This window comes from Macaca fascicularis, chromosome 11 (genome assembly GCF_037993035.2).
Source record: "Macaca fascicularis isolate 582-1 chromosome 11, T2T-MFA8v1.1".
Taxonomy (NCBI): domain Eukaryota; kingdom Metazoa; phylum Chordata; class Mammalia; order Primates; family Cercopithecidae; genus Macaca; species Macaca fascicularis.
This window is the reverse complement of record NC_088385.1, coordinates 5,349,897-5,377,080: the sequence shown is the minus strand read 5'-3', so window position 1 is coordinate 5,377,080 and position 27,184 is coordinate 5,349,897. Positions and strand designations below refer to the sequence as shown.

The 27,184-nt window shown below is 36.5% G+C and overlaps 1 protein-coding gene across 5 annotated transcripts in view; it reads left to right on the top strand.

Moving 5' to 3' along the window:
- Positions 1–26,524, top strand: part of FERRY3 (FERRY endosomal RAB5 effector complex subunit 3) — a 44,951-nt gene extending 18,427 nt beyond the window's left edge. For 3 of the 5 annotated variants that reach the window (XM_005569854.5, XM_074006116.1, XM_074006117.1), the window contains 8 exons: positions 1,289–1,395; positions 1,911–2,108; positions 2,948–3,076; positions 8,578–8,652; positions 13,644–13,846; positions 23,019–23,076; positions 23,660–23,727; positions 24,346–26,524. In XM_005569854.5, the coding sequence (XP_005569911.1) occupies positions 1,289–1,395; positions 1,911–2,108; positions 2,948–3,076; positions 8,578–8,652; positions 13,644–13,846; positions 23,019–23,076; positions 23,660–23,727; positions 24,346–24,438 (931 nt within the window). In that variant the 3' untranslated portion in view covers positions 24,439–26,524. Of the gene's footprint in view, positions 1–1,288; positions 1,396–1,910; positions 2,109–2,947; positions 3,077–8,577; positions 8,653–13,643; positions 13,847–14,960; positions 15,036–23,018; positions 23,077–23,659; positions 23,728–24,345 lie in introns of all 5 variants that reach the window. The other 2 variants (XM_045364560.3, XM_074006115.1) reach the window with 1 other exon arrangement.
- The last annotated feature ends 660 nt before the right edge of the window (positions 26,525–27,184 follow it).

Here is a 27,184-nt window from a genome sequence, read left to right as displayed (position 1 = left end):
ATTTCAGCTATGCTCTAACAAAGACGAAACTACTTATAAGTCCTGTCGGTCCTTGGAGGGATATGTCCCGGTGTGGAATTCAGTTTACAAGGTTGCCTTATTATCACATCTCTGATGGACTCCAGAAAGGTGTGATTTGTTGATCAGCAGGCCTCAGCCTTTTGAGCACCAGGGACCAGTTTCACGGAAGACAGTTTTTTTCCAGGAGAGGCGGGGAGGGTTTGGGGATGAAACTGTTCCACAAGGAGCACACAACCTAGATTGCCTGCATGTGCAGTTCACAACACAGTTCACGCTCCTATGAGAACCTAATGCTGCCGCTGATTGGATGGGAGGTGGAGCTCAGATGGTCATGCTCACTCACCTGCTGCTTCCTGCTGAGCGGCCCGGTTCCTAACAGGCCAGTACGGGGGGATTGGGGTCCCGTTGTAGATTGTATGGCTAGGTTTAAATTTACCGTATCTACTAATGAAGTCAGTCATTGAGTCTAATGGGGCTATTGGGATTAGCCCCAAAAATTTAGGGAAATGGATGACTCGTACAGACTTGTGTCATCTTCAGCATACCACTGTTTGAATTGAACAATGATATAGTTATTGCTCTTTTGTGGAAGTCTTTTCAGGAACTATAAAGAGGAGAGCAAAGAGAAAGGCAGTTTAGTAGGAGGAGAATGTTGGAGGTAAAAAACAAAACAAACGGGAGGCTGAGGCAGGAGAATGGCGTGAACCCAGGAGGCGGAGCTTGCAGTGAGCCGAGATCGGGCCACTGCACTCCAGCCTGGGTGACAGACCGAAAAAAAAAACAAGATATGGTGAAAATAAAGGATGTGTATACATCAAAATGAACTTCATCTTTTTTATTATATATTTTATTTGACTTTAAATTTTTATTGCTATCACTTCGTCTATTTTCTAATTTTGCCTAGAGCTAGCCCTGGTATAGGATGTATTATATATTTTAAAATATAATGTGATTTTAAAGTAAAAGTTAATTGCTTCATTTAATCATTCTCTTAGGCTGCTAAAAATGTTAAATGGCAGTATATTAATTGACATTATAATGATTGAAAGTAATAATCTGCTTTATTTATTGTGAGGAAATGGAAGAACAAGTGGGAATTTAGAACCTATTGGTGCTTATGGTCTTACTTGTCACCATGGATTAAGGATGAGTTTAGGAAGAAATTAGCAAGACTTTCAGCTGTTCAGTTTTCTCTCATTATAAAGCTTTCCTTTAAGAAAAGTTTTTGACAAACATAAAAGTATATCAATAATTTTATTACTTTTAGTGAGGAAATTAAAGTTCAGCCAAGTCAGTTCAGAGAATCTGTAGAAGCAATTGGAAGGATTTATGAGGAACAGAGAAAGTTAGAAGAAAGTTTTACCATTCACTTAGGTAAGTGTGTTAACTTTTTCCAGTTATATTTTATTGTAACTTCTGAAACTTTGTTTTAATTATTAGTTTTTTAAAATAATAGAGACAAGGTCCCGCCATGTTGCCCAGGCTGGTCTTGAACTCCTGGGCTCAAGCAATCCACCCACCTTGGCCTCCCAAAGTGCTAGGATTACAGGCGTGAGCCACCGTGCCTGGCCACTGAAACTTTTTTTATATGCTGTAAGAGAAAAATCCCTAACATGAGTAGAGTGTACCTATGTTATTTTTAATTCCAAATTATGTTTTGCTTTAAGAAAGACTATATTTTGTTGGCTTTAAGTTTTGTATATTTATATAATGTTTTTTTCAGATAGATTAAATTGAAATAGTCATTAAAATGGAAAGTTGCAAGGCCCATTTTTAATTATTTTGTAGTACAGATTTATCTGGATTCTTGCCGTAGAGATTCGCATCCTGTTATACTGGACTTTTTGCAGCTGCTTAAGTATCTTTCCTGGACTATTGCCTATCCCCAGGAGCCCAGTTAAAGACCATGCATAATTTGAGATTGCTGAGAGCAGATATGCTGGACTTCTGTAAGCATAAAAGAAATCATCGAAGTGGTGTGAAACTTCATCGGCTCCAAACAGCTCTGTCACTTTATTCTACATCTCTCTGTGGCCTGGTTTTACTAGTAGATAATCGAATTAATTCATATAGTGGTATTAAAAGAGGTAAGTTAACATCACACACGTTTATTTTGTTAAATCTCACGCTGTAACACTATTCTTACAAAAAAAGGAATTATGGGGAAACTGAAAAAAAATTTTAATCACCTTGACATTCAAGTAGACCAAACAAACATACCCAACCATAGTTATTTTATTTCAAACTGTAGCATTGATCGAGTGCTTCATGATGTTTATTTTTCTTTGCTATTATATTATAAATAATGTTTTTATAGAATTCTCATTACAAGGTAAAACAAAAAGAGCAGTCACGTGTTTTCAGTTTAGAAGCAAATCCTGGCTTGGTGATTTTTAGTTCATCCATTTGTCTATGTGTGTGTGTGTGTGTGTGTGTATATATATTTTTTTTTTTAATAACCTACCTCTTAAATTTGCTAGGTAAAATTCTACCTTCACTTTTTATGATTATTTCTAAATTTGTAAATATATAAAATGTAAAATATATAAAATATATGAAATGTATACCTGTTTTTTGAAAGAAGCTTAAGTAGAATTTATTTCCTCTCATAAATATAAGAACCTTCTTGTATTTTTATAGCACCTTTTGGGGTGGATTATGATCAAAGTATTATTTAAAGAAGACCTGGAATTAACATTTCTTTGTCTTTTAATTGTATACTCTTTTGAGTGAGTGAGAGGTTAAGTTTCTAATCAAAACAAAATTACTGTGCCCTAACTTAAGGCATAATTGTTTAAAGGACAAGTATAAGAAATCTTAAGAAAAATAAGTATTATTTTCTGTTTCTACTAAATCTCATTGTAAGTAAATACTAAATATTTGATAATTTGCATTTAGAAGTTTGTAAATGTTTTGGGTCCTTTAGATTTTGCCACAGTTTGCCAAGAATGCACTGACTTCCATTTTCCCCGAATTGAAGAGCAATTAGAAGTTGTCCAACAGGTGGTACTTTATGCCAGAACCCAGCGCAGGAGTAAGTTGAAAGAATCACTTGGTGGGTAAAACTCACTTTTATTACATTCTGTCTGTAACCACTGTAATAGTATATGGATCATTATTAAGATCATATAGAAAATTGTATTGGTGGAAGATAGAGGGAAATTAAAAACAAAATTTAAGATTTTTTTAAGTTTTTTTCTTTAAAAAGAACATCAAAATATATTTTTGGTTTTTGGGTTTTTTTTTTTCCTTCAACTTTTATTTTAAGTTCCAGGGTACCTGTACAGGATGCACAGGTTTGTTACATAGGTAAACGTGTGCATGGTGGTTTGCTGCACCTATCAACCCATCTCCTAGGTATTAAGCCCACTGTCTATTAGCTGTTCTTCCTGATGTTCTTCCCTTCTCTCAGTAGGCCCCAGTGCGTATTGTTCCCCACCATGCGTCCATGTGTTCTGATCGTTCAGCTCCCATTTATAAGTGAGAACATGTGGTGTTTGGTCTTCTGTTCCTGCATTAGTTTGCTGAGGATAACAGTTTCCAGCTCCATCCATGTCCCTGCAAAGGATATGATCTCATTCCCTTTTATACCTGCACAGTATTCCATGGTGTATGTGTCCCACATTTTCTTTATCCAGTCTATCATTAATGGGCATTAGGGTTGATTCCATGTCTTTGCTATTGTGAATAGTGCTGTGAAGAACATGCGTGTGCATGTATCTTTATATAGAATGATTTCTATTCCTTTGGATATAAATCCAGATCTTCAGAAGCTTGAACTCTGTGACTAATTTTCTTTTTTAAGGGAATGATTTTCTTCAAGGTTCTTAGTGAAAACTATTGTTAAATTTCAGTACTATAGTTATACTTGAAGTAGGCACTCGGTGGAAAGTTGGTGATCTTTTGATCCAAGTTCTATATCTTCAAAGTGGACGTAATTATTACAACAGAGGGGATTGGAAATGTAGACTAAAAGGTAGCACAAAATATACACTTTTTGTATGTTATATCTTTGGCTTAAGTAGCATGAAGTCAGTTAAATGAATTATTTTTGGTTCTTAAAAAAAAAAAAAACTCTGTATCCTCAAATGACTGCTTTTTCTATATTTATCCATAACATAACATTCTTTGTATTTAGGAAATTTACAGGAAAAATTTTTTTAATTTATTGAGATATATTTAACAATATTGTATATATTTGAGGTATACAATTTGATGATTCAGTGTGCACAGATATTGTAAAATAATCACTTCAAATGGATTAGCATATTTATTACCTCAGATCGTTGCCACTTTTTTGTGTCCATGGTGAGAACACTTAAGATCTGCCCTCTTAATGAATTTCAAGTATACACTAGAATATTGTTAAATATAATCACATTGTCATACATTATATTGCCAGAACTTATCCATCCGTGTGGCTGAAACTTTGTACCCCTTGACAAAAATCTCCCCATTTCCCCCCGCCCCAGCCCTGGTAACCACCTTTTACTCTCTACCAATGTGAGTTCAACTATTTTAGGTTCCATGTATAAGTGAGATGATATAATATTTGTTTTTCTGTGTCTGGCTTATTTCACTTAGCATCCTCCAGGATGCTTAGTGTCCTCCAGGTCCATCCATGTGGTTGCAAATAGCAGGATTTTCTTTTTTACGGCTGAATAATATTCCATTATGTGTCTGTCTGTGTATGTGTGCACATTTAGGTGTGTTTTTAATATCTTGATTATTGCGACTAATGCCAAAATGGAGATAACTCTTTAAGATACTAATTTCATTTCCTTTGGATATATACCCTAAAGTGGAGTTGCTGGATCATAAGATAGTTCTGTTTTTAATTTTTTTAAGAAACCTCCATCCTGGAAATGGTTTTTAAAGCTATTGAAAAGTTAATGGCATCTTTCTTCAGAAGCTTTCTATCTATACATAGGAAGAGGGTTAAGGGAAGTGAGGTAAAAGAAAAATCTCTGGCTCAAATCCCAGAGTAATTTAGCTGTTTTTTAATTGAAAAATGAAAGTTTAAAGAGTGGTTTCTTTGTAAATTAAATTGGTACCATTGGTTTGTTTAGTTAGGACCTAAATATTAGGGTAATAGTCATTTCAAATGTTTTAAGTTGTGTTTTTCTTTTATTTCATATATCACAGATATAAAATCACAAACATCCTCTTGTCTGGCTTGAATGCATACACAGTATTTTATTATTTCTCCTTTTTTTTTTTGAGACAAAGTCTTACTCTGTCATCCAGGCTGGAGTGCAGTGGCGCGATCTCAGTCCCCGCAACCTTTGCCTCCTGGGCTCAAGCAATTCTCGTGCCTCAGCCTCCTGAGTAGCTGGGATTACAGATGTGTACCACCATGCCTGGCTAATTTTTATATTTTTAATAGAGATGGGGTTTTGCCATGTTGGCCAGGCTGGTCTCAAACTCCTGGCCTCATGTGATCCACCCGCCTTGGCCTCCCAAAATGCTGGGATTACAGGTGTGAACCACTGCACCTGGCCAGTATTATTATTATTTCTTATAAAAACCTGATGTTGGTGCCCAGGAAAGAAAACATGGTAAGCTTTAAAATTGGGGTTGTCTTCTCCTTTAAATCTGCGTTTGGTACTTTTGAATGCTTTTTTCTTTCTTTCTTGTCTTTGTTTTCACCTGCTGTGTTTAAAAGAAACCATTAGAGTATTTCAGGTGCATGTATTTTTGTTGTACAGTAGCAGAGAGATATTGTATCTTTGCTTGGTATAAGGAAGACCTTTCTGAAGGGTCTTTGTTCCCCTCTCCCATCTTCCTCTCTCCCAGAAATTATAGAATTCTTTCCTTTCTCCTGTAGCTAGAATGTGGCTATCTAGTCATAACCTGACTAGGGTTCACTACAGTGTCTTTATCTATTCAATAAACTTTAAAAGAATGGTTTATATGTTTTTAATCATTCTTTAAATAGGTCAAACATTCTGAAGATTCACAATTCAAACTATACAAAAGAGCATACAGTGAAAGTGTCCCTCTGTTCCCAGCCATCCAGTTTCCCTCTTCAGAGGCAGCCAGTGCTATCACACATGTCCCTTGCAGACAGATGTTTATGTATGTATAAGCAAGTGTATGCGTGTACTTGTTTATTTTCCTTTTTTACATAAATGGCAGCTTTCTACGTAACACTATTCTGTACTCTGCCTTTTTCACTGAGTAATTTATCTTGGAGATCATTTCGTATCAGTCCATAAAGACCATCCTCATGCTTTTATGCTGTTGCATGGTGGTCCATTGCAGGATATCCTGTTATTAATCAATCAGTCCCCTACTAATAGACATTTGATCTATTCCTTATTTTTTGTTATTATAAGTAATGATGCCTAGTAATGGTAAATAACCTTGCATATGAATAAATGTGCATGTGTGTGAGCAGTAAGCATATCTACAGAAGAGATTCTTAAAGATAAATTCCCAGGTTAAAGTTTATAATTTTCATAGCATTGGCAATTACTCTGTGTAGTATTTCTACCAGTTTATATTCCCACTAAAGGCAGTTGAGGGTTTGCTGTGGCAATATGTGTTATATATAACAGAGCCAGCTGAGTATTAGAAAATCCCTATAGAAGTATATCCTAACAAAACCTTTCAGAATATCTTGGTATACCCTCTTCTTCTTCTACCAATTGTTATTACTTTTATCAACCCTCGCCAAAAGAACTCATATCCATATTACGTAAAAATAGCTTCCTTCTTCTCATACAAACTAGCAATGATGTGATCAGAAACATTTTAACATTATTCTTAGTAGTGACTAAAAGCGTGAAGATTGAGATCATGACAGGTGTGGAAGGAGGAGGAGGATTCTAAGTATATTTATGAGAGATAGAAAGTGTGCAGTCAATGACAGGAAGTTTTTAAACCACATATGGCTAAGGCAGTGCATGTATATCATGACTTTATTTTGTTCTTGTTCAAGCAACTACTTTGTGGTTTCAGTGAGTCAGTGATGCAAGTAGGTTTATAAAAGACTTTCTTAAAGAAAGCTGCATGTTGTTACAGAAGAACTTTGTGAAAATACCTTCTCCATCTTTTTCTGTGCACACCTACGTATTTGTTCTGCACGTTTACATCCTGATATGCAATTGTTTATTCTAAGACATTCCATTATTTTTCTTACTATGGTTGTTATATTAACATCTTTGTATTTCTGTGGTCCGTGATAAAAAGCCAAAAATGTTTATGTACATTTTATATACGTTTTAAAAAAAATAAAACTGGCCATCTTCTTGCTATTACTAAACAAGGCATTGCCATGAAAATATGGAAAGGGAAATGGACTATGAACTGTTCTCTCTTGTTTACTTAACAGAGATTCTATTTGTTCATACTCCATGTGAACAACATTAGAGTCCTTCTTTATTGTTCCTTATAATCTGTGCTACGATTAGACATTTATTCAAAGCCTGTCAATCACATGGCTCTGTATTACAAACGATAATTCATTAAATATGGATTCTAGCATCAGAGCCTTCTATCTCTCTGACTCTTGATTTATAAAATGTGTGCATTTACGAAGTACAGTGTTATAAATCAATTTATCAAAGTAGTCACTAGATAAAAATATTGTTACTTTTATTCAGATCTCTTTTAAAATTATAATATTTTGATATTGCTGTTTACTTATTTGAAGGTTTTCATGTGATTTTCTGATGCTAAAAGCCATTCCCAAATAGATTCCAAAATAGTTTTAATTGGAATAAATATGCAACCTCTTAAAGACAGCTAATATTCAGTTTGCCTTTGTGAGTTCTGATGGAATTCTTATAAAGTTCAGATGTCTCTTTTATTAAAATATATATGTAAAATAATTTGCATTCCATCTTTATAATGTATGTTCAATCATAATGTTTATTTTACCAACATTTATTCTTCTAAGAAATAGCAAGCCTTCAAAAGAGAAGAAAAACTGTTAAATATCTGAAAAAAAAAATGTTCCATTTGAAACAGTTTCACCTATCTGTTATAACTGTATATAGCGTCAGGTAAGAAATAAATTTGAGGAATGGGGTGAATATACAGTGATTCCTAGTCCCCCTAGCCGTTTGTTTGTAACCCTGAACAAGTTATATCAACAACAGTGACTCAGATTCTAAAAATAAAGATGGCCACACCACAACTACCTAATGAAGTTATTTCATATGTGGTTAACTTGGTGCCCTGAACCTCCCAGATGAAAAATAGGATACTGGCATAGTTAATACCATAGGACTTAGAATCTGAGTATGTGAATTCAAGACCTGGCTCCACCACTTACCTGTGCATGCTTGGTTAAGTTAGTTAACCCATCCAAGCCTCTGTCTCCTCATACATAAAATGGACATACTAGTAGGACTTACCTCCCAGGGCTGTGGTTATAGAGGTTTTGTAAGAATTAAATGACGTCATCCATGTAAAGCATGTAGCAGAACGCCTGGCACATAAATGCCCTTAGTGAATTTTTGCTGTTGCTGTGATTCTTTTGGGAGTGGTTATAGTAACATATTCTCATATGTTGTTATGTTCTTTCATATTGCATTGTCTTATGAATAGATTCTGGGAACCAAAATGGAGGAAATGATGATAAGACTAAGAATGCTGAGAGGAACTATTTAAATGTTTTACCTGGTAAGTATTTTTTTTTATTTTAAATTACTGTCTTCTTATACCAAAAAAATGTTTTATAATGCACACCATAGGAATTTGTGTTTTAAATCTATGATTTTAGTATATGTCATTATATCACTTTGAAACAACACTTTGTACCTCTATAATACACTTTCACAGATGTTTTCCAATGTTAAACTTGATTTTTTTGTTTGTTTTGAGAGAAGCCATGCTCTGTTGCCCAGGCTGGAGCACAGTGGTGCGATCTCAGCTCTCTGCAACCTCTGCCACCCGGGTTCAAGCGATTCTCCTGCCTCAGCCTCCTGAGTAGCTGGGACTACAGGCCCACGCCACCACACCCGGCTAGTTTTTTTGTGTTTTTTGTAGAGATGGTGTTTCACCATGTTGGCTGGGCTGGTCTTGAACTCCTGACCTCAAGTGATCCACCTGCCTCAGCCTCCCAAAGTGCTGGGAATACAAGCGTGAGCCACCATGCCTGGCCCAAAACTTAATTATTAATATCATACTAGTACTCACTTTTTTCTAGATCCATAAAAGAAAAATTGCTCAAGAAGTTGCATAAGTTTTATCATTGTTTTTTATTGCAAATTTTCTCTTATACATTATTTCTTAGTTTCTTAAGAAATAAACCAAAAAATAAGTTTTACTCTGAAATATTAACTATACACTTCTCAGCCTTATAGCTAAGATCAAGTGAAATATAAACAATAGTACATAGAGATATAAACAGTTGAACTTAAATATAAAGAAAATGGGTCATCTTATTTAGAATTTTATTTTCATTTCCCCTTACATTTTTCTGTTTTCCATTTTATTTCCTTTATTATTCTTAAATATGTTGTTTAACAACTGAAAATTCAGTCTCTCAATCCTGTTTCTGATTGAATTCACTCTGATAACCCTTAGTGTTTATATCACAGAGCATAACAAGGACTATTTGTATACTTTATAAAATTTTTTAAGTAAGTGGTATATTTTACAGTTTCAGAAATAGCCATCTCGTGATGGTTTTTTATTCTCCTTTAAGGTAATTTTATCACATTTTTTTCCCCAGATCTTTGACATGTAGGTCACATTACATATGTATATGTGTGTATATATATGTATATGTATATGTATATAAACCACTGTCACTCAGTTGGAACACATTACATTTAATCTAAGCAAATATTATACCCATTTCTGGTATTCATCTTGTTGGGCCCTGTCTGTTAGCCTGTGGTCATCAGCCTCGAAATTTCCTCCCACCTTCAGTTATCCCACCTTAGTGGATAATGTTAGAATCACCACATGTTGTTTCCTCCACTGTGTGGAACAGGAAACCATCCTCCTCTTCGTTTAAAAATACCTTCAATGAAGGATCTATTGTATTTCTCTTCATGGATCCACAATTTAAATCATCCATATTTTGTGGCTTTCTTAAAATGTGCCAATCTTATTTCTACTCTGGAAGAACCGATGTCTGGTTTTTTTAAACATAACTGTTTGTTGCTGTACGTATTTCCTTCCTTAGTCTTTTCTGGAAAAAGCCTATAGGTTGTTGAACAACTGGCAATTCAGTCTCTCAGTCCTCTTTCTGATTGAATTCTCTCTGATGACCCTTAGTAGTGTTTGTATCACAGAACATAACAAGGACTATCTTATTTGTATACTTTGTCTCTGTGTTACAACCAAATCAGGAGGATATATCATAAGTCTGAGTCAGAAAAGGAATATTAAAGTATTCAGTTAGAGAGAATAGCATATTAATTTCCATTTAGTTAAAGTATACCTACACAACCAGGATGTTTACAGGAGATGAAAAAAATCTAAATCAAAACTTACTTTAATTTTTAAATTGCAAAGAAAAACAGTTTTATTTATACACTTGTAAGCCAGTTATAGTTTACTTAATAATGATCTAAATATTTCCAGTTTACATCATCTAATTCTCATAACCTTGTAAGGAAAGCAATCAGCAGCATTTTCCCCATCTCATACACTAAGTAACAGAGGATCAATAAGTTGAATTGATTTGCCCAAGATCACTCAGCCAATGTGCTAGAAATCAGATCTTCTTAACATCCAATCTAGTCCTTTTTCTACTATAGCATATTAATTTGATTACTACTGCCAGCCCCACAGCCCCCATTTTATTAATGGGTAAAATTAGGCCAAGAAACAAGTCATTTAAGGTCAAAGAAAGCAGTGCCAATTTGGGGATTAGGAGCACCTGACTTCTTCACTAAGTCATCCTGCCACACTCCTGGATCATGGCCCATATCTCAAGCTATGACTTCCATCCTGTGAATAATCAGTAGCAGTTTAGAAGGTAATACACTGTACTGGGCCAGAAGGATATTGTCTTATCACATAGTCCACTGAATTTCTGATAAGCAGTCTGTGTCTTTTGTTGCCTTCCTAGAAAATTATAACTAAACTATTCCTCACCAATTTTCTTTTTTACTTTCTCTTTATCCAGTTTATTGTGATATATCTCTTGCTGTCCTTTCTTTAATTTCATTCTCTGTTTATCTAATTCCTTTATCTCATTCAAGTTAAAATAAATAAAAGACCTTTGCCTGAGACCTGTCAGAGGCATCTGTGGATATCGCTGATGCACACGGGTAACTAGAAATGTTAACCATAGGGCTAAAGTATATTAAGTATTTTAAGTGTACTGTATGTTTCTAAGTAGATCCTGAGATAATGACGTTGCTGCAAGGGCGAGCAGAATTTGTGAGGGCAAAGGTTAAGAGTGTGAGAGTAGAGATATGCAGACCTTTCCTAGAAGGACTTATCAGAATTTCCACTGAGGTATATGTATTGGTAAGAACATATCCTATGTTTTCTATTTTATTTCTTCATATTGATAGGAACTACAGAAAATACAAGCTGATGAGATTTTTCTTGGCTTGTGGGACTACACAGAAAAAAGAGTGATGGTAGGAAGCATGGATTTTAATGTTTGAGAAAGACTGCTCCAGCGTTCAGCCTAAAATATTCATTCAATAAATAATTATTGAGTATCTTCTACGTGCCAGGTGCTGTTCTACTTGCTACAGATAGAACACTGAAGAAGATAAACAAAACCCCTATAATTATGGCACGTACACAGTGGTCTCTTTAAAATAATATGTATACAAAAGAATTTCAGTGCTAAGAAGAAGATAAAACTGAATAAGGTGAAAGAGTAAAGGGTGGATGGAGGAGACCACTAGTAGATAGGATAGTTAAGGAAGACCTTTCTGAGGAGGTGACTTTTGATCTGAGATGTGATTGATGAAAAGAAGTCAGCCCTGTGAGAATCTTGGAGAAAAGCCCTCCAGGCAGCAGCCCTGAATTGGGAACAAGCTCTGCATGTTTGCAGAACGGAACAAAAGCTTGTGTAACTGGAGTGACGAAGGAGTGAGACAAGAAGATACTGGAGAGAGAGGCAGGGTCCAAGTCATCTTGGCCTGCTAGACTAGTGGTCCCCAGCCTTTTTGGCACCGGCACCGGGGACCGGTTTCATGGAAGACAGTTTTTCCACAGACCAGGGATTGGGGAGGTTTGAGGATGATTGAAGTGCATTACATTTATTGTGTACTTTATTTCTATTATTATTACATTGCAATATATAATGAAATAATCACACAAGTCACTGTAATGTAGAATCCGTGGGACCCCTGAGCTTGTTTTCCTGCAACTGGATGATCCCATCTGGGGGTGATGGGAGACAATGACAGATCATCAGGCATTAGAATCTTGTAAGGAGCACTTAACCTAGATCCTTCACATGCGCAGTTCACAGTAGGGTTCACGCTCCGGTGAGAATCTAATGCCGCCACTGATCTGACACGAGGTGGAGCTCAGGCTGTAATGTGAGCAGTGAGGAGCGGCTGTAAATACAGATGAAGCTTCACTCCCTTGCTGGCGCTCACCTCCTGCTGTGCAGCCCGGTTCCTACCAGGTGATGGACGGTGCAGTCCACGGGGGACCGTTGTTCTAGACCATGATAAAGAGTATGGATTTTAAGTAGGGGAGGGATATGATATATATTTAAGTCATAGCTGCATGAAGAGTTGGTTTGTAGGTGGACAAGCAGGGAGTAAGGAGATCAATTAAGAGAGTATTACAAAAACCTAGGTGAGAAATTACAGTAGCATGAACTGGGGTGACACCAATAAAAGTGGAATACTCAGATGTGGGCTATTCTGGAGATAGAACTGAAAATAGTTAGTGGTAGGTTGGATTTTGGATGAGGGGTTAGGCATTGAGGGAAAGCACAGGAATTAGGGACACCTATCTTTCTGTCCTGGGCAACTAACTGGACAGATTGGTCTCGTAAGTTGAGATGAGGAAGAGCAGACTTAGGGCATAGACACAAGAAGTAACCTTTCTTACATGTTAAATTTGACATTTTAGGCCAGGCGTGGTGGCCCATGCCTGTAATCCCAGCACTTTGGCAGGCTGAGGCAGGCAGATCATGAGGTCAGGAGATGGAGACCATCCTGGACAACATGGTGAAACCCCATCTCTACAAAAAAATACAAAAATTAGCTGGGTGTGATGGCACGTGCCTGTAATCCCAGCTACTCAAGAGGCTGAGGCAGGAGAATTGCTTGAACCAGGGAGTCGGAGGTTGCAGTGAGCCGAGATTGTGCCACTGCACTCCAGCCTGGCGACAGAGTAAGACTCCATCTCAAAATACATTAATTAATTAATCAATTTGACATTTTAGGCATTTACATCAAAATAAAGATGAGCACTTATTTGATTTATTTACTACTTGGTGGTCACTTCATGCCAATTTATGAGCCTATTGCATAATTGGCTATTGTCTCTTATTTTCATTACCCTCTCTCTGAGAATTAAGGAGCAGTAATCACAGTTGATTCCTGAATCCGGTAAATGTTCATGATACACCCCACTAGTTCAGCACATTGATTGCCAATTACACTTATTTATAAAGTCCATTGATGAATGTGACTTAGGCATTTGATAATCATAATTGTATTTCTTGTTCATAGGGGAATTTTATATTACACGGCATTCGAATCTCTCAGAAATCCATGTTGCTTTCCATCTTTGTGTGGATGACCATGTGAAATCGGGAAACATCACTGCTCGTGATCCTGCCATTATGGGACTCCGAAATATACTCAAAGTTTGCTGTACCCATGACATCACAACAATAAGCATTCCTCTCTTGCTGGTACATGATATGTCAGAGGTAAGCAGATAGAAAAATCCTGGAATTTTATGATTAACATAATTGTAATATTGATTTAACCCTCAATATTGTATAATAATTCACTTTACGTTTTTTTAAACTAATGGATTTTTGCATCTTCTATCTGGTTAGTAGAATTGAGTGAAATATAATACAAAATGGTGAGTAATCCTTAATCATTTATGTTCAGAGAGCTATAGCATTGTCCTATAGTAAATAGACTAGAAAATCAAAATAATATTTAGCTTTGGATAAGATATGTGCCTCTACACCTCTTTCTCCTCCTTTTTTTTCCTCCTCTTCCCTGTCTTCCCTCTCCCCTTCCCCCTCTTCTTACCCCTTTCTTCTTTTTTGCCTTAAGTAGTGTTAGATTTACATACACGTATATATTTGGCTTAGGCTGCCATGAAAATTAGTTTGCATTTTCTGAGTGTGCATTAATAGGTAATGGAAAGAGATGCTAGATGACAGGAAGAAACCAGCCTTCGTTTAACATTTTTCTCAAAGGTTCTTTTTAGATAATACAGTTCTGCAATTAAGATGTAGCATAATCATTCTTCCATTTTGTTGTGTACTATAATTTAATTTTTAACAGTCTCTTCCCATGACTGGTTTTCCTCTTTCTTCCTTCACCCACATAGAAACTGGTTAGAAGGCATACATTGTAGAAATAATACAAAGACTAAAATTCAACTTTACATAGTCTGGAGAAACAAATGAGCCTCAAACCAAACAGGTCCAGACAAGTCATAGGAGAGCCAGTGTTCAACTTGGTGATAAGGACTCCTATCAGCAATCTATGCCTGCTTGTTTTGAGGAGGCATTTATTAAAAAGCAAAATTGGCACCTGTAGTCCCAGCTACTCCCAGGACTGAGGCAGGAAGATTGTTTTAGCCCAGAGTTCAAGACCAGCCTGAGCAACATGGTGAAACTGTATCTCTTAAAAAAATTGCTGACTAGGAAGTGGAGATGGTGATTGTCAGGAAGGAAGTTTGATTATTGATTATGTATAGTTGTTTACCAAAAGAAAAATGATACGTTGTAAAGGACAGTATAAAAGATTTTATGTTTTACTTTTTAGACTAAGTCCTCACTTAGACTCATTATATTACAGGGGCCTCATTTTAAATTTTGGATCCTGTGTAACAGGGGTCCCAAACCGCCAGGCCAAGAACCTGCCACACAGCAGGTGAGCGTCAAAGGGCGAGCATCACTGCCTGACCTCTGACTCCTGTCAGATCAGCAGCCACATTACATTGTCATAGGAATGTGAACCCTATTGTGAACTGCATGTGCGAGGGAGCTAGGTTGCGTGCTCCTTGTGAGAATCTAATTCCCGATGATCTGAGGTGGATCAGTTTCATCCTGAAACCATCCCTGCTGTCCCCACCCTCACCCGCAACTCCAGTCTGTGGAAAAATTGTCTTCTGTGAAACTGGTTCCTGGAGCCAGAAAGGTTGGGGTCTGCTTCTATATAAACACAAAAAAATAATTCTTGTCCTTCCGAGACAGGGTGATTTTAAATGACTTCCCATTTATAATCTATGCTGGTATATTTCTACCAGGCACTTTGTTGTTTGGATTAGGAGAATCCTGGCACTGTCCTACGAAAGCTTCATCAGACTTACTAATTTCTCATTCCATTCACTTCTGTAGCCTCAGTCATACCTAATATGGTATCAAGAGAGATGGACAAACATTTTTTTCCCCACCATAGCTTTATGAAGTTTTAGTTCCATCAGGAATTTTTAGCTATTGTTAAATCATCATCACTAACTAGTTTATCTATAAAAGGGTCATTGGGAGCAACAAAGTTTATGATGAATTCCTACCACAAGGAATTCATCCAAACATTCCTGCAGCTGGACTCCTGGTTAACCAGTTTATAAAAATGGTTTTATGTAGGTGGGAAACAACCTCAAAAACAGTGTTTCCAAAAGTCACTAAGTTCAGATTTACTTCCAGACATCTGATACTACTAGCATTCCCTCTCCCACAATGTTACAAAAGTTACATGTTTTAAATTGGGAAGGCCAGCTGCAGAACATTAAGTTTGTTTCCAAAGTGTCCAATTTAATTCACAAAAGTATATTGAGCTATGATTCTCCCATTTGTTGTATTTAAACATCCATTCAGGTCAAGAAGTTTATAAACTCAGACACTAGACAGGATATAGAGGTAATACTTGTTTTTGCTTTGGTGCAAGGATCCCAAAGCATTTTCAGGTGTCATTTTCCTCTTCTAACAGAGTTGTTAGAAGACACTCAGTTACCATATTTTAGTGTGTGCAAGAAAATGAAGATGACTGAAATAGCCCATGTCCTATGTCAGATAAAAGAGCTATAGAAATTAATTGCAGTTTAAAAAGGATAAAGGAAAAATAACCTATCAGCAAGAAGAAAGACATACTATCCGTTTTATCTCAATAGATCTTTGTGATCTCAAGATACTGTCTTATTGGAGTCAGTCTTATGGAATGAAGCTACAAAGCAAGAATATTGAATTCTCAACTTCCTTTTATTTTTGCTGTTAACTTGTTGAATAATTTGGGGCTTACCAAATTGTTTAGTTTTGTAACTGTTGTTACTAATGAAGATTTTGTTGTTTTTAACTTTTATATTGGAGTATAACACACATATAGAAAGGTACACATAGGTATACAGCTCAACTCTTCGTAGACCGAACACCCATATATAACAAATATGCAGATGATGAAACAGAACATGACCAGCACCCCAGCAGCCACCTCACTTTCAGTCACTTAAACCACACTCCCTCCTCAAGGGTAGCCACTGTTTTCATCCCGAAAATTATGGATTAGTTGGGCTTGCTTTTGCTGTTTATCTTATATCTGGCTTCTTTCATTCAGTATTATGTTTGTGAGATCTGTCTATAATATTGTGCATGGTTATAGATTGTTCACTGTTGTTGTTTTTTATTGTTTCATTGTGTGACTAGACCACAATTATTTATACATTCTATTTATGGACAATTGGGTAGTTTTTCCAGATTTTTATTATTATGAGTAGTATTGCTATGAACATTCCAATAGACATCTTTTGACACTACTGTTGAGAATATACTTAGGGATAGAATTGTTAGGTCTCAGGGTATATTTATGTTTAACTTTGGTAGATCTGCCAAATAGTTCTTCAAAGTAGTTATACCTATGCTGTTATATTGAATAAAGCCAAACTATTTCTCATCTTCTGATAAGGGTTGTGAAACTTATTAACACAGGTGTTTCAAGTACCTCAGAGGCACATACTCGAGAAGTAAAGAATAATCGTGGAATATTCCCCATTCGTGCATAAACTCAGATGATAATTCTTATATCTAAATTCCAAGACATACAGTGAAGACTTAAAAGAACATACTGGCTAACTCTGCAGTTCAGCCTTACCCTAATGAGAGGATTCAAGTTGAGTAACCGTGAGCTTTAGACAGAAGGCGTTGTCTCAGTTGTAGTCAGAACTGAGATTTTAAGTTCATGTTCATAGGTGTAGAATCTCTTCTGTGCACTTGTCATCTAGAGTGTGACAGTAGGGCCCAATATGTGGCCAGTTATAAAGTCTATAATGTTTCACATGAGCCTTCCAGCTTCATTGGATTTCTCTAACAGTGCATTCTCACAGGCATGTCACTATGATTTAGTCACTTTTCCATTATTTAGAACTTATGATCAAAAACTTTCTGTACTGTTACCTGGCCCACTATGTTGTCTATACCATCTACTGTATCACATATACTAAGATTTGTTTCCAGAAGTGAGCTCCTTGTGAAACTGCTGACCACATCTCATGATGACATTCAATAAGTCATTCTCGTCATGACGTGATTGAATTCTAAAGCTTACAGTTTACCTTTTCTAAGTAACCAAAACCATTCTTTTTGGTGCTGGTTTTAGTCAGAGACAAAATGACAGGATTAAAAAACTCTTGCAAGCATCTATCTTAAACTTACGGTGGAGTCTCTATGGAGGGACCTGGAAGATTGAAAGCAACTCAGACATGTGTTGGGGGGCGGTTGGGTGTGTGTGCGTGCACATGCATATACAGGTAGCTGTCTAGTTTCCTCTTAGAGTCATACGCTGCTAAGTGTCATTAAGTTCAAGTATACTGAATATGGAGTTTATATCATCTGAGAATTAAATTTTTAAAATATGTCCATCACTTCAAAGATTTGCTGGTGTCCTGTCACAGGTTGGTATTTTGGTATATTCTCTAAATAGCATTGATAAAACTCTGTCATTAATTCACACCATTCTGAAAAGTGTGAAGTTCTTAATTTGTATCACAAATACTTGCTCTAGACCATGCTATTAACCCCACATATACAAAAAGCAAGAAAGCAGGGTATTAATGAGGAAAATGTGATGATCTTTGGACAAGTAGGACAATGAACTTGATTACTTTTCCCCTACCTACTTTTGGTCATACCATTTAACCCATCCCTGTTTTAACTTGTGTTACAATCTTTCATTATTACCATTAGTATCCTGATTTTAATGCATTGGAATAATATGTATTCTATTTGTTGGTGTTCAAAACTAGCCCTTCAATAAACTCTACGCTTAGAGTTCACATTAGTTGTCCTCATGTGACTAGTGGTGTTTAGACTTGACCTTAGCCTGAAATAATTCAAGGCTAATCATAGATGTCAGTAAATTCTAGATTATAAGACAAGTTACTGTCAGAAAATGCTTTTTTATATTTAAAAATGAGTGCTTCATTAAACCAGTATAAATAGTACTAATTCCTTGATTCTGATTACTATCATAGTATTTCAAAAAATGATTGGTTTTAGAGTAATATTTTAAGATGATACAAATACTCAGTTATACAATAGTATTTATTCCTACATATGGGTTCTTGAATAAAATGTTTAACATAAGTGAATACGTAGGTCCTTAATGAAATTAGATACCATGAATGAGAATCAGCAGAAACAACTGAACATAGAAACAGATGCACAAAGACTTTTAGCACTGGAATTATAAAACACAGACCATACAATAGTTGATTACTGTGTTTAAAGAACTGAAAACAAGCTTAAAATGCCTTCAAGTAAAAAGATTTTATGAAAAGTGACCTGGCAACTATAAAATATGCTGAGAGAAATTTTAAAAGACCTAAATAAATGGAAATATATACTGTGTTCATGGATTGGAAGACTCAATATTGTCAAGATAATAGTTCTAAAATTGATCTATAGATTTAAATCCCAATTGGAATTCTTACAAGGTAATTTTGAGATTTTGACAAGCTAATTCTAAAAGGTATATGGAAATGCACAGGACCTGAAACAGCCAAAACAATTTTGAAAAATAACAAAGTTAAAGAACTTACACTAATTTCAAAACTTGCCATAAAGTTACAGTAATCAATGCAATGTGATATTGGCAAAAGAATAGACTGTGGATCAGAAAACAGAATAAAGCATCCAGACATAAATCCATACATATATGGTCATTTGATTTCCAGCAAAGATGCCAAGGCAATGCAGTGGGAGAAAGGATAATCTTTTCAGTGTTGTTGAAACAACTGGATATTCATATAGAAAACAGTCTTAACCCTTACATTATATCATATATAAAAATTAATTTAAAATGGATCAGACCTCAACAAAAGAGCTAATATTATAAAGCTTCTAGAGGAAAACATAAATCCTGATGACGTCAGGTTAAGCTGGTTAAAATTTGTTAGGCCACAAAGGCATAAGCCATTAAAAAAAGAATGTAATAAATTATATTTTAAAATTCAAAACTTTAGGTCATCAAAAGATGCTATTAAGAAAATGAAAATTCAAGCCTCAAGCTGTCACATGACCTTGAGCAATTCACTGTACTTCTCTGAGCATCTTTTTTTTTTTAATTTATAAAGGTTATTTTTGTGAGATTATGTATATTGTAAAGTTTCATGTAAACATAAGACATTATTATTATAGTTTTCAGAGCCATCAGCATTGCTCTGTAGCTGCAGACATACATACATACATTTATTTATTTATTTATTTATTTAAGATGGAGTCTTACTCTGTCACCCAGGCTGGAGTACAGTGGCGTGATCTCGGCTCACTGCAACCTCCGCCTTACAGGTTCAAGCAATTCTTCTGCCTCAGCCTCCCAAGTAGCTGACATTACAGGCATGCGCCACCACGCCCAGCTAATTTTTGTATTTTTAGTAAAGACAGGGTCTCACCATGTTGGCCAGGCTGGTCTCGAACTCCTAACCTCAGATGATCCACCTGCCTTGGCCTCCCAAAGTTCTGGGATTACAGGTGTGAGCCACTGCGCCCAGCCAACTGTAGACACTGACCTTGTTCTCTCTGTACGTCATCTTTTCACCAGGAGGAAGTAAGACAAAAAAACCAAACACTTGTCCCCCTATGCACGTGTGTACTCCATAAGACCACTGCAGCTCTTTTGCAGCAGCCTTTGCAGTTACAAGGAAATACTCTTCTTTCTGTGAACTTTGAAGCCAAAGTGTTATAACTTAAACTTGAATATCAGAAAATTCTAGTGAATTTTTAGAAGCTTCCAGGACCTAACCCAAGAGGATTCTTTACTTTTTAGCCAACCAAAAAACTACACCTCTGTTGTTAATCAATCTTAAAACCAAGTGTCTTGGACACAAATTTAAAAGTAGCTTCCTATTAAACCCTATTTCTGGCCTCAGAGAAAGTCACATTCTTTTTAAATGTCCGTGGATAAAAGCTAATTCACTCTACCTATGTTTTTGAGCATGTGTATTGCTCATTATTATAGAAGGCATTGTAAGGGTAATAAAGGTGAATAAAAAGTGGCTTCTACCTTCAGAGAGCACACAACTTAATAAAGAAGAGAAAGAATAAATCCCATCCTTCTGCCCTTCTCCCCAAAAACGACAGGATAAAAATTTGAGCATTGAGATAAAAGAACAGTAAAGTACTTTGGGAGTTCAGAAAACGGAGACGTATTTGTAGCTGGGAAAATAAGAAATACTGTATGGAGGAGATGGCAATTAAGCTGAACATTGAAGAATGAAGATCAGGTTCAGTAGATGGAATTACTGAGAAGGGCATTGTGGGTAGAAGAAACAGATTGAGGAAGAATGGAGGGAGGTGGGTGACAGGCACTGCAGACCATGTTTAGGCAAATGTGAGCAGATATACTTGAATGCAACCTTCATTTTTAAAAATTTAAAAGTCACAGAAGCTTAAAGTAGCTTTGGCTTTAAAGTATGTAGCCTTAAATAGTAAAAGAAAGGCTTACATATTATGTGTGAGACAGTAGGAAGCAATTGTAAGTTCTTAAAACAGGAGTATAATATGATCAGAAATGTACTTCAAATAGCCAAAATTAGTGGTTTAGAGGGGAAACCCTAGAATTCAGGACACTAGATAGGAAGCCATAGCGGTAAGTAGCCATGAGGTCACAAAGACCTTGAGAGATCGGTGAAGAACTGGAATAATTTGATCATCAGCCCCGGGGCAGAGGAGGGGGAAAATGTCATGAAGAAAAGGAGTGGTCACAAGGTATGTGAATTACAGCAATAAGTAAACAGCAATTAGAAGAAGACTGAGAAAAGGTTTGGTAATTAATAATCATTGATGATCTAACATAAAGAATTTCCAGCCAGGCGCGGTGGCTCACGCCTGTAATCCCAGCACTTTGGGAGGCCGAGGCGGGCGGATCACAAGGTCAGGAGATCGAGCCAATCCTGGCTAACACGGTGAAACCCCGACTCTACTAAAAGTATAAAAAAAAAATTAGCCGGGCGCGGTGGCGGGCGCCTGTAGTCCCAGCTACTCGGGAGGCTGAGGCAGGAGAATGGTGTGAACCCGGGAGGCGGAGCTTGCAGTGAGCCCAGATCGCGCCACCGCACTCCAGCCTGGGAGACACAGCGAGACTCCGCCTCAAAAAAAAAAAAAAAAAAAAAAGAATTTCCAGTTGAGTGATGGGGTGGAAGCCTGCTTACAAAAGATGAAAGACTGAGTAGTTGGTAAGGAAGACATCATTTGCCTTTTTTATTCTTATTCTTGCACGTGTGTCCAGTGAGTTTTTCAGAAGCTACCTGCTGTGTGATAATATAACAGATTGAATGCAGAGACAGATATAAGAATTCAGATGTCTTCTGATAGGCTAGGCTTTAATGAGATTTGCAGAAATTTAAAACATTATTACACTTACTAAATTTTATTTTTTGTTTTGGAAAATAGTTATTTTTCATTAAAATGTTATTTATATTAACATGAATGGGTTTATTGTTTTTAAATTCATCTTTTCTTAGTTTTAATTCCTAATGCAATAAATGTCAAGAGATATAATGTACATAAAGAAAAACTCTTTGGTGTCCTCAGTAATTTAAAAAAAAATTATTTTAGAGCGGGGTTCTCACTATGTTGCCCAGGTGGACTTGAACCCTTGGGCTCAAGCAATCCTCCTGCTTCAACCTCCCAAGTGGCTGGGACTACAAATGTGCACCGTTGCATCAGGCTAATATTTAAGAGCGCAAAAGATCCTGAGACCCACAAAGTTTGATAATCACAATAATGAAATAATCTACATGTTTTATAGTTGTAATTATGAAGACAGGGAAAAACAATTCTGGTGTTTGTGAAGAGGAATAGATTTTTAAATGGTATACATGCTAATCATACTATGGAAAATTACCAATGTTTTGGTTATAGACTGGCAGTGACACTTACATCCATATTTGACTGAAGATTAGAAAGGAACGTAGAAAAATGAATGCATTTGTTTTGTTAGGTGGCTGGGGTGGGGCATTTGTTTATTTCCACTCATTTATAATAATGTATTATACAGTAAAAATATTTTATTGCTTATGCAAATATACAATGTAATATAATTATTCATGCTAACATTGAGGTTAGTAGGTAGAGTTCCTATGTCATTTATATTTGTCTTTAGAATTATCCAGAAAAATTAAGGATTTTTTTTTATTGTATTTATGGGGCTAACTAAATTAGTTTGTATTCCACAAGTATAGTCTTACAGCCGGAAGAAGCTGCATGCCTAAAAACTAGAGGAAATCCAGTTGGGATTAGCAAACAGTTGCCTAAATCTGTTCACAACGTGGATGATCAACATTATAGATAAATAAAGATCTGACTTTATTTTTTATACAAAGGTCTATTAAAAACATCTCTTATGTTTTATTTCTGTTTTTAGGAAATGACTATACCCTGGTGCTTAAGGAGAGCAGAACTAGTGTTCAAGTGTGTCAAAGGTGAGCATGATCTTATCTCTGACAACCACCACCTGTATTTCCTCCCAAATACGGAAAGTTGAGCAACCCAGAAGAAAGAAGTGAAAGATACCCCTGTCATCTATTGCTTCCGTTAGATAGTTTAGCAAGTAAATATTTCATAATAGGCTTTTTTAGTTTTATTTTTCTAGTCACAAAATAAGTCTCCAGCCCCTTTGAAATACAAGGCTATTTGGACATTAATTAGATTTTGTTCTGCTGCTAGCTTGCTATTACCTTTATTCTCTTAAAAAGAAAAAACTAGAGCCACATATTTATTAACTTTTAATAAGCTGTCTTGGCTTCATTGTATGGAGACTAAATTGGATTTGGGAAATCATAAATAAGAGCATGTTGACAAAACTGTTAAACCTCTCTGGCACAAAGAATTAGGGATTGCAAACATTTGTTTGTCCTTTAGGCGTAGCCTATCCTACAGGCAAATGGCTCCCTAAAAAGTCAAGCCATGAAGCCCCACAATGAAAATTCAGTTAATTTCAGTAAGCAACGGGTAGGTTTGACGGCCGGAACTTGTAGTGCAGCAACATCTGTTTTTCTATTTTAGGTTTCATGATGGAAATGGCTTCATGGGATGGAGGAATTTCTAGGACAGTGCAGTTTCTAGTACCACAGGTATGTTATCTGAATAGATCTCACCCCAATTTAATCTCTTTTATTAGATTTCTCACAGATAGAGCTAGGCACCCTGCCCTAAAATCCTAAATATAACATAAAATACGAATCACTTTCTGTTTTTTAAGGAGAGAAGTATTTGGATGTGATAAAGGCACTTAGTGTATTGTCAAAGATATCAGCATCTACCACTCAAGGGATTTGTTGTTTAACCCCTAAACAAAACTTGACTCATCATTCCTTTGTTTTTCTCCACATTCATATTATATAGATTATAAAGGGTTCTTAAATAAGGACATTAGCGATAATGATTCTGTATTCTGTGAAGAACTTAGCAAAATCAGTGGTTTTATATTACTGATTACACTAGTGTTACAGAGAGGTTTTTCTATTACTCAAACTTACTATTTGACAGAAAGGACATAAGTTCTCAGAAGATGGAGCCAGAAAACCAGCCCTTGTCCATAGCCATGCAGTTATATCAGTCATGAAAGATAATTTTCACATACTGCACTCACATATTCCTTGTAGAACTAGATCCATATTTTAAAATACTTCTAAAATTATTTTAAAAATCAATGATTTGACAAGTGCAATTATTATTTTTTCCTCTTACAGAGTATTTCTGAAGAAATGTTTTATCAACTTAGTAACATGCTTCCCCAGATTTTCCGAGTATCATCAACACTCACTCTGACATCCAAGCACTAAACCCTTATAGATTGACATGCTGGCAGGAGATGATTGTTCAACTCTCCGGGAACTTGTGCTATGCTGGGAATCTGTCAAGCAAAAGATGCCCAGAAAGAGAACCTGCAACTGAATCCACAAATCAAGATACATGTCTGTGAAACCATTCCAAAAATTTATATACTGCACAAACTAGTGATCAACCCCTAACTTAAACACTTAAAGTTTCTTTATGAATTTCTCTTTTTTTTTCTTCTCCATGTTACCTGTGAATATTAGTAATCTAAAACTTTGTATTTATCACACATGGATACTTGCAAAAGGAAGCTTGATTATATTTACATGGAGGCATTTGACTTTTTCAGAAGGCTTGACTCATATCAGGTGCAAGCCTTAATTAAACATGCAGATAAAATCTTCCTTTTACTTTATTTGCCAAAACAAAATTTAAAAGCACTGAAATATACATTGCAAGTACAAATTTCCTGTGAAAATCTTTTTATAGAAACACAAATGTATGAAACAAATGTGCTTATTCTTTTAAACTCTCCTGTTTCAGAACCCTCCTTTTAATCTACTCCTTCTAAGGATGTACAAGTTAGAGTCAGAAGACGTTTCGGATTTTTTCCGTCTCTCTCATCCTCCCTCTGTGACCTTGCATTTGCATGTTGATAACATTTCATGGACTGAGAAATAGTGTTCTTTTTTGCAAGCTTGGTGTCAAGATTAAACCAGCCCCTGGCAGTATTTTAGTGCTCATCAACATTGTGACAAAGAGACAAGGAAGATCATTTTTATATTTCTGTCCTCCCTGTGTTCTCAGCTTGCTTAACCACTCTTCTACCTCTTGCATTTCTTTGCGGATAAATGTATCCCCATCTCTGCCTCTTCTCTATTTCCCCTCCTTTTCCATTGTTTTTCCTTATATCACGACTTTCTCAGGTGTTGCATGTCGTATATTTGTCCCATCTATAACATATTTTCTATGAGTGGCAACTCCATTAAACAAAGGCATTTACAAAAGCACACGGGTGTTTAGAAAAGCAATAGTTTCATCAATTCCAAGTTGTGTGGATATTGTAACTGGCCACAAGAATGAAATGGAGGGCATTTGGTGTCATAAGATGGCATGTCTTGATGACAAGACACAAAGCGTCCTTCGTTAATATGCCTCAATGTAATAACTATTATAGAAACACTGTTGGCGAGCAGAGTGCTTTCCTGTAACAGAATGTGTCTTAATTTTCCACTCAAGGGAAAGGTGTGTCCAAGTAACAACACTAAAGACAACCCTGAGGAGAACAGCCACTCCAGCAGTATGTCCCTTAGACACTAAAATTCTCCAGATTATTTGTCAGGGAGCCTGGCGATTCTGCCAAGAAGGCAGGTGTGTCGCCCTTCGAGCCTATACAGTTCTCTTGGAGACATTGTCTTTCAGGCACCACTGTTACCACTGAGACTGATTCTGATGCAAAGCAGGGAAGACAGAGGCAGAAACCAGGAGAGTGGTAGATCAGTGCAGCCGAGGTATCAGAATGGAGGAGCGAAGTTTCATTCACGGATGTTTGTTGGATGCTGCTGCCCAACTCTTCCTTTGTCACTGGTAGGCTATTCTACTAAGTTACTTATAAACTGGTGGCTTTAACTGAGGGCTGTGTAAAGGTACTATCTGGCATATGAAATCAGGATAAATTTATCCAATGTCCGTTTTTCACAGGCAACTGTGTTATAGAAGTATTAAAATTGGAAAAATCATGTTTATGGTGTTGCCACTGATGGAAACACACAAACACCAAGCTAATAATAAATATATAATTTAAAAAGCTAATTATATGCACTTAAATGGTGGGAATTTTAGTGATGCAGTAATTGAGGAGTCTGGAGTTTTGTATTTGGACCAAGAATTATGAGATAAGGATCTTTTTCTGAGTGTTCTAAAGGGCTTCTTGGACGGGAGTGGTTTCAGGCACTTCATGAATGATGTGAAGAAGGTACCTTAGGCTGAGACAGCATTCTAGGTATAGATGGCTCTCTGTTCAACCAACTGTGGATGGAAAATATTCTGAAAAATGACAATAATACAACAATAAAAATTTTAAAAATACAATATAACATCTGTTTATGTGGCATTTACCTTATGTTTGGTATAAGTAATGTATAGATGAAGTATATGGGAGGCTGTGTATAGGTTATATGCAATTCCTACACCATTTTATATAAGAGACTGGAGCATCCAGGGATGTCGATATTGGCAGGGGGTCTGGAACCAGTCTCCTGCGGATACCAACGGACAACTGAGTAAGGCGCAGATAGGAGCAGAAACAGAATGGAGGCCGTGGTGAATGGCCAATAAGTTGAGAGGAGCTGACCACAAGAGTCTTTGAGGATGGGGAGATGAGCACAAACATTGACATTGGTGAGGATTGTGAGTTAGAAGTTTTCTATTTGTATAAACAGTTACATATTCCTAAATGGCCCTCAAGGCCTGAAGAATGTGCTTTGGGAATCAGGCAGAGACACTGAACCTGAGGTCTCCATTCTGTGCTGCTGTTTCCCTCCCTTCCCCCATTTCTGCTCTCAAAGCACCACACAAGCAAAGCCATTGATCTAGAAGTGTGGCGCCAGCTGTTTCTCAGCATGACTGGGACCAGAATGGAAGAAATGCATGAGAAAGAATGTCAGCGGGAAGAGACTGAGCTTGCCTGGGAGTTGGCAGATCTCTTACTGGCACAGTACACACCATCATTTGTGTCACTTCCGTTGGATC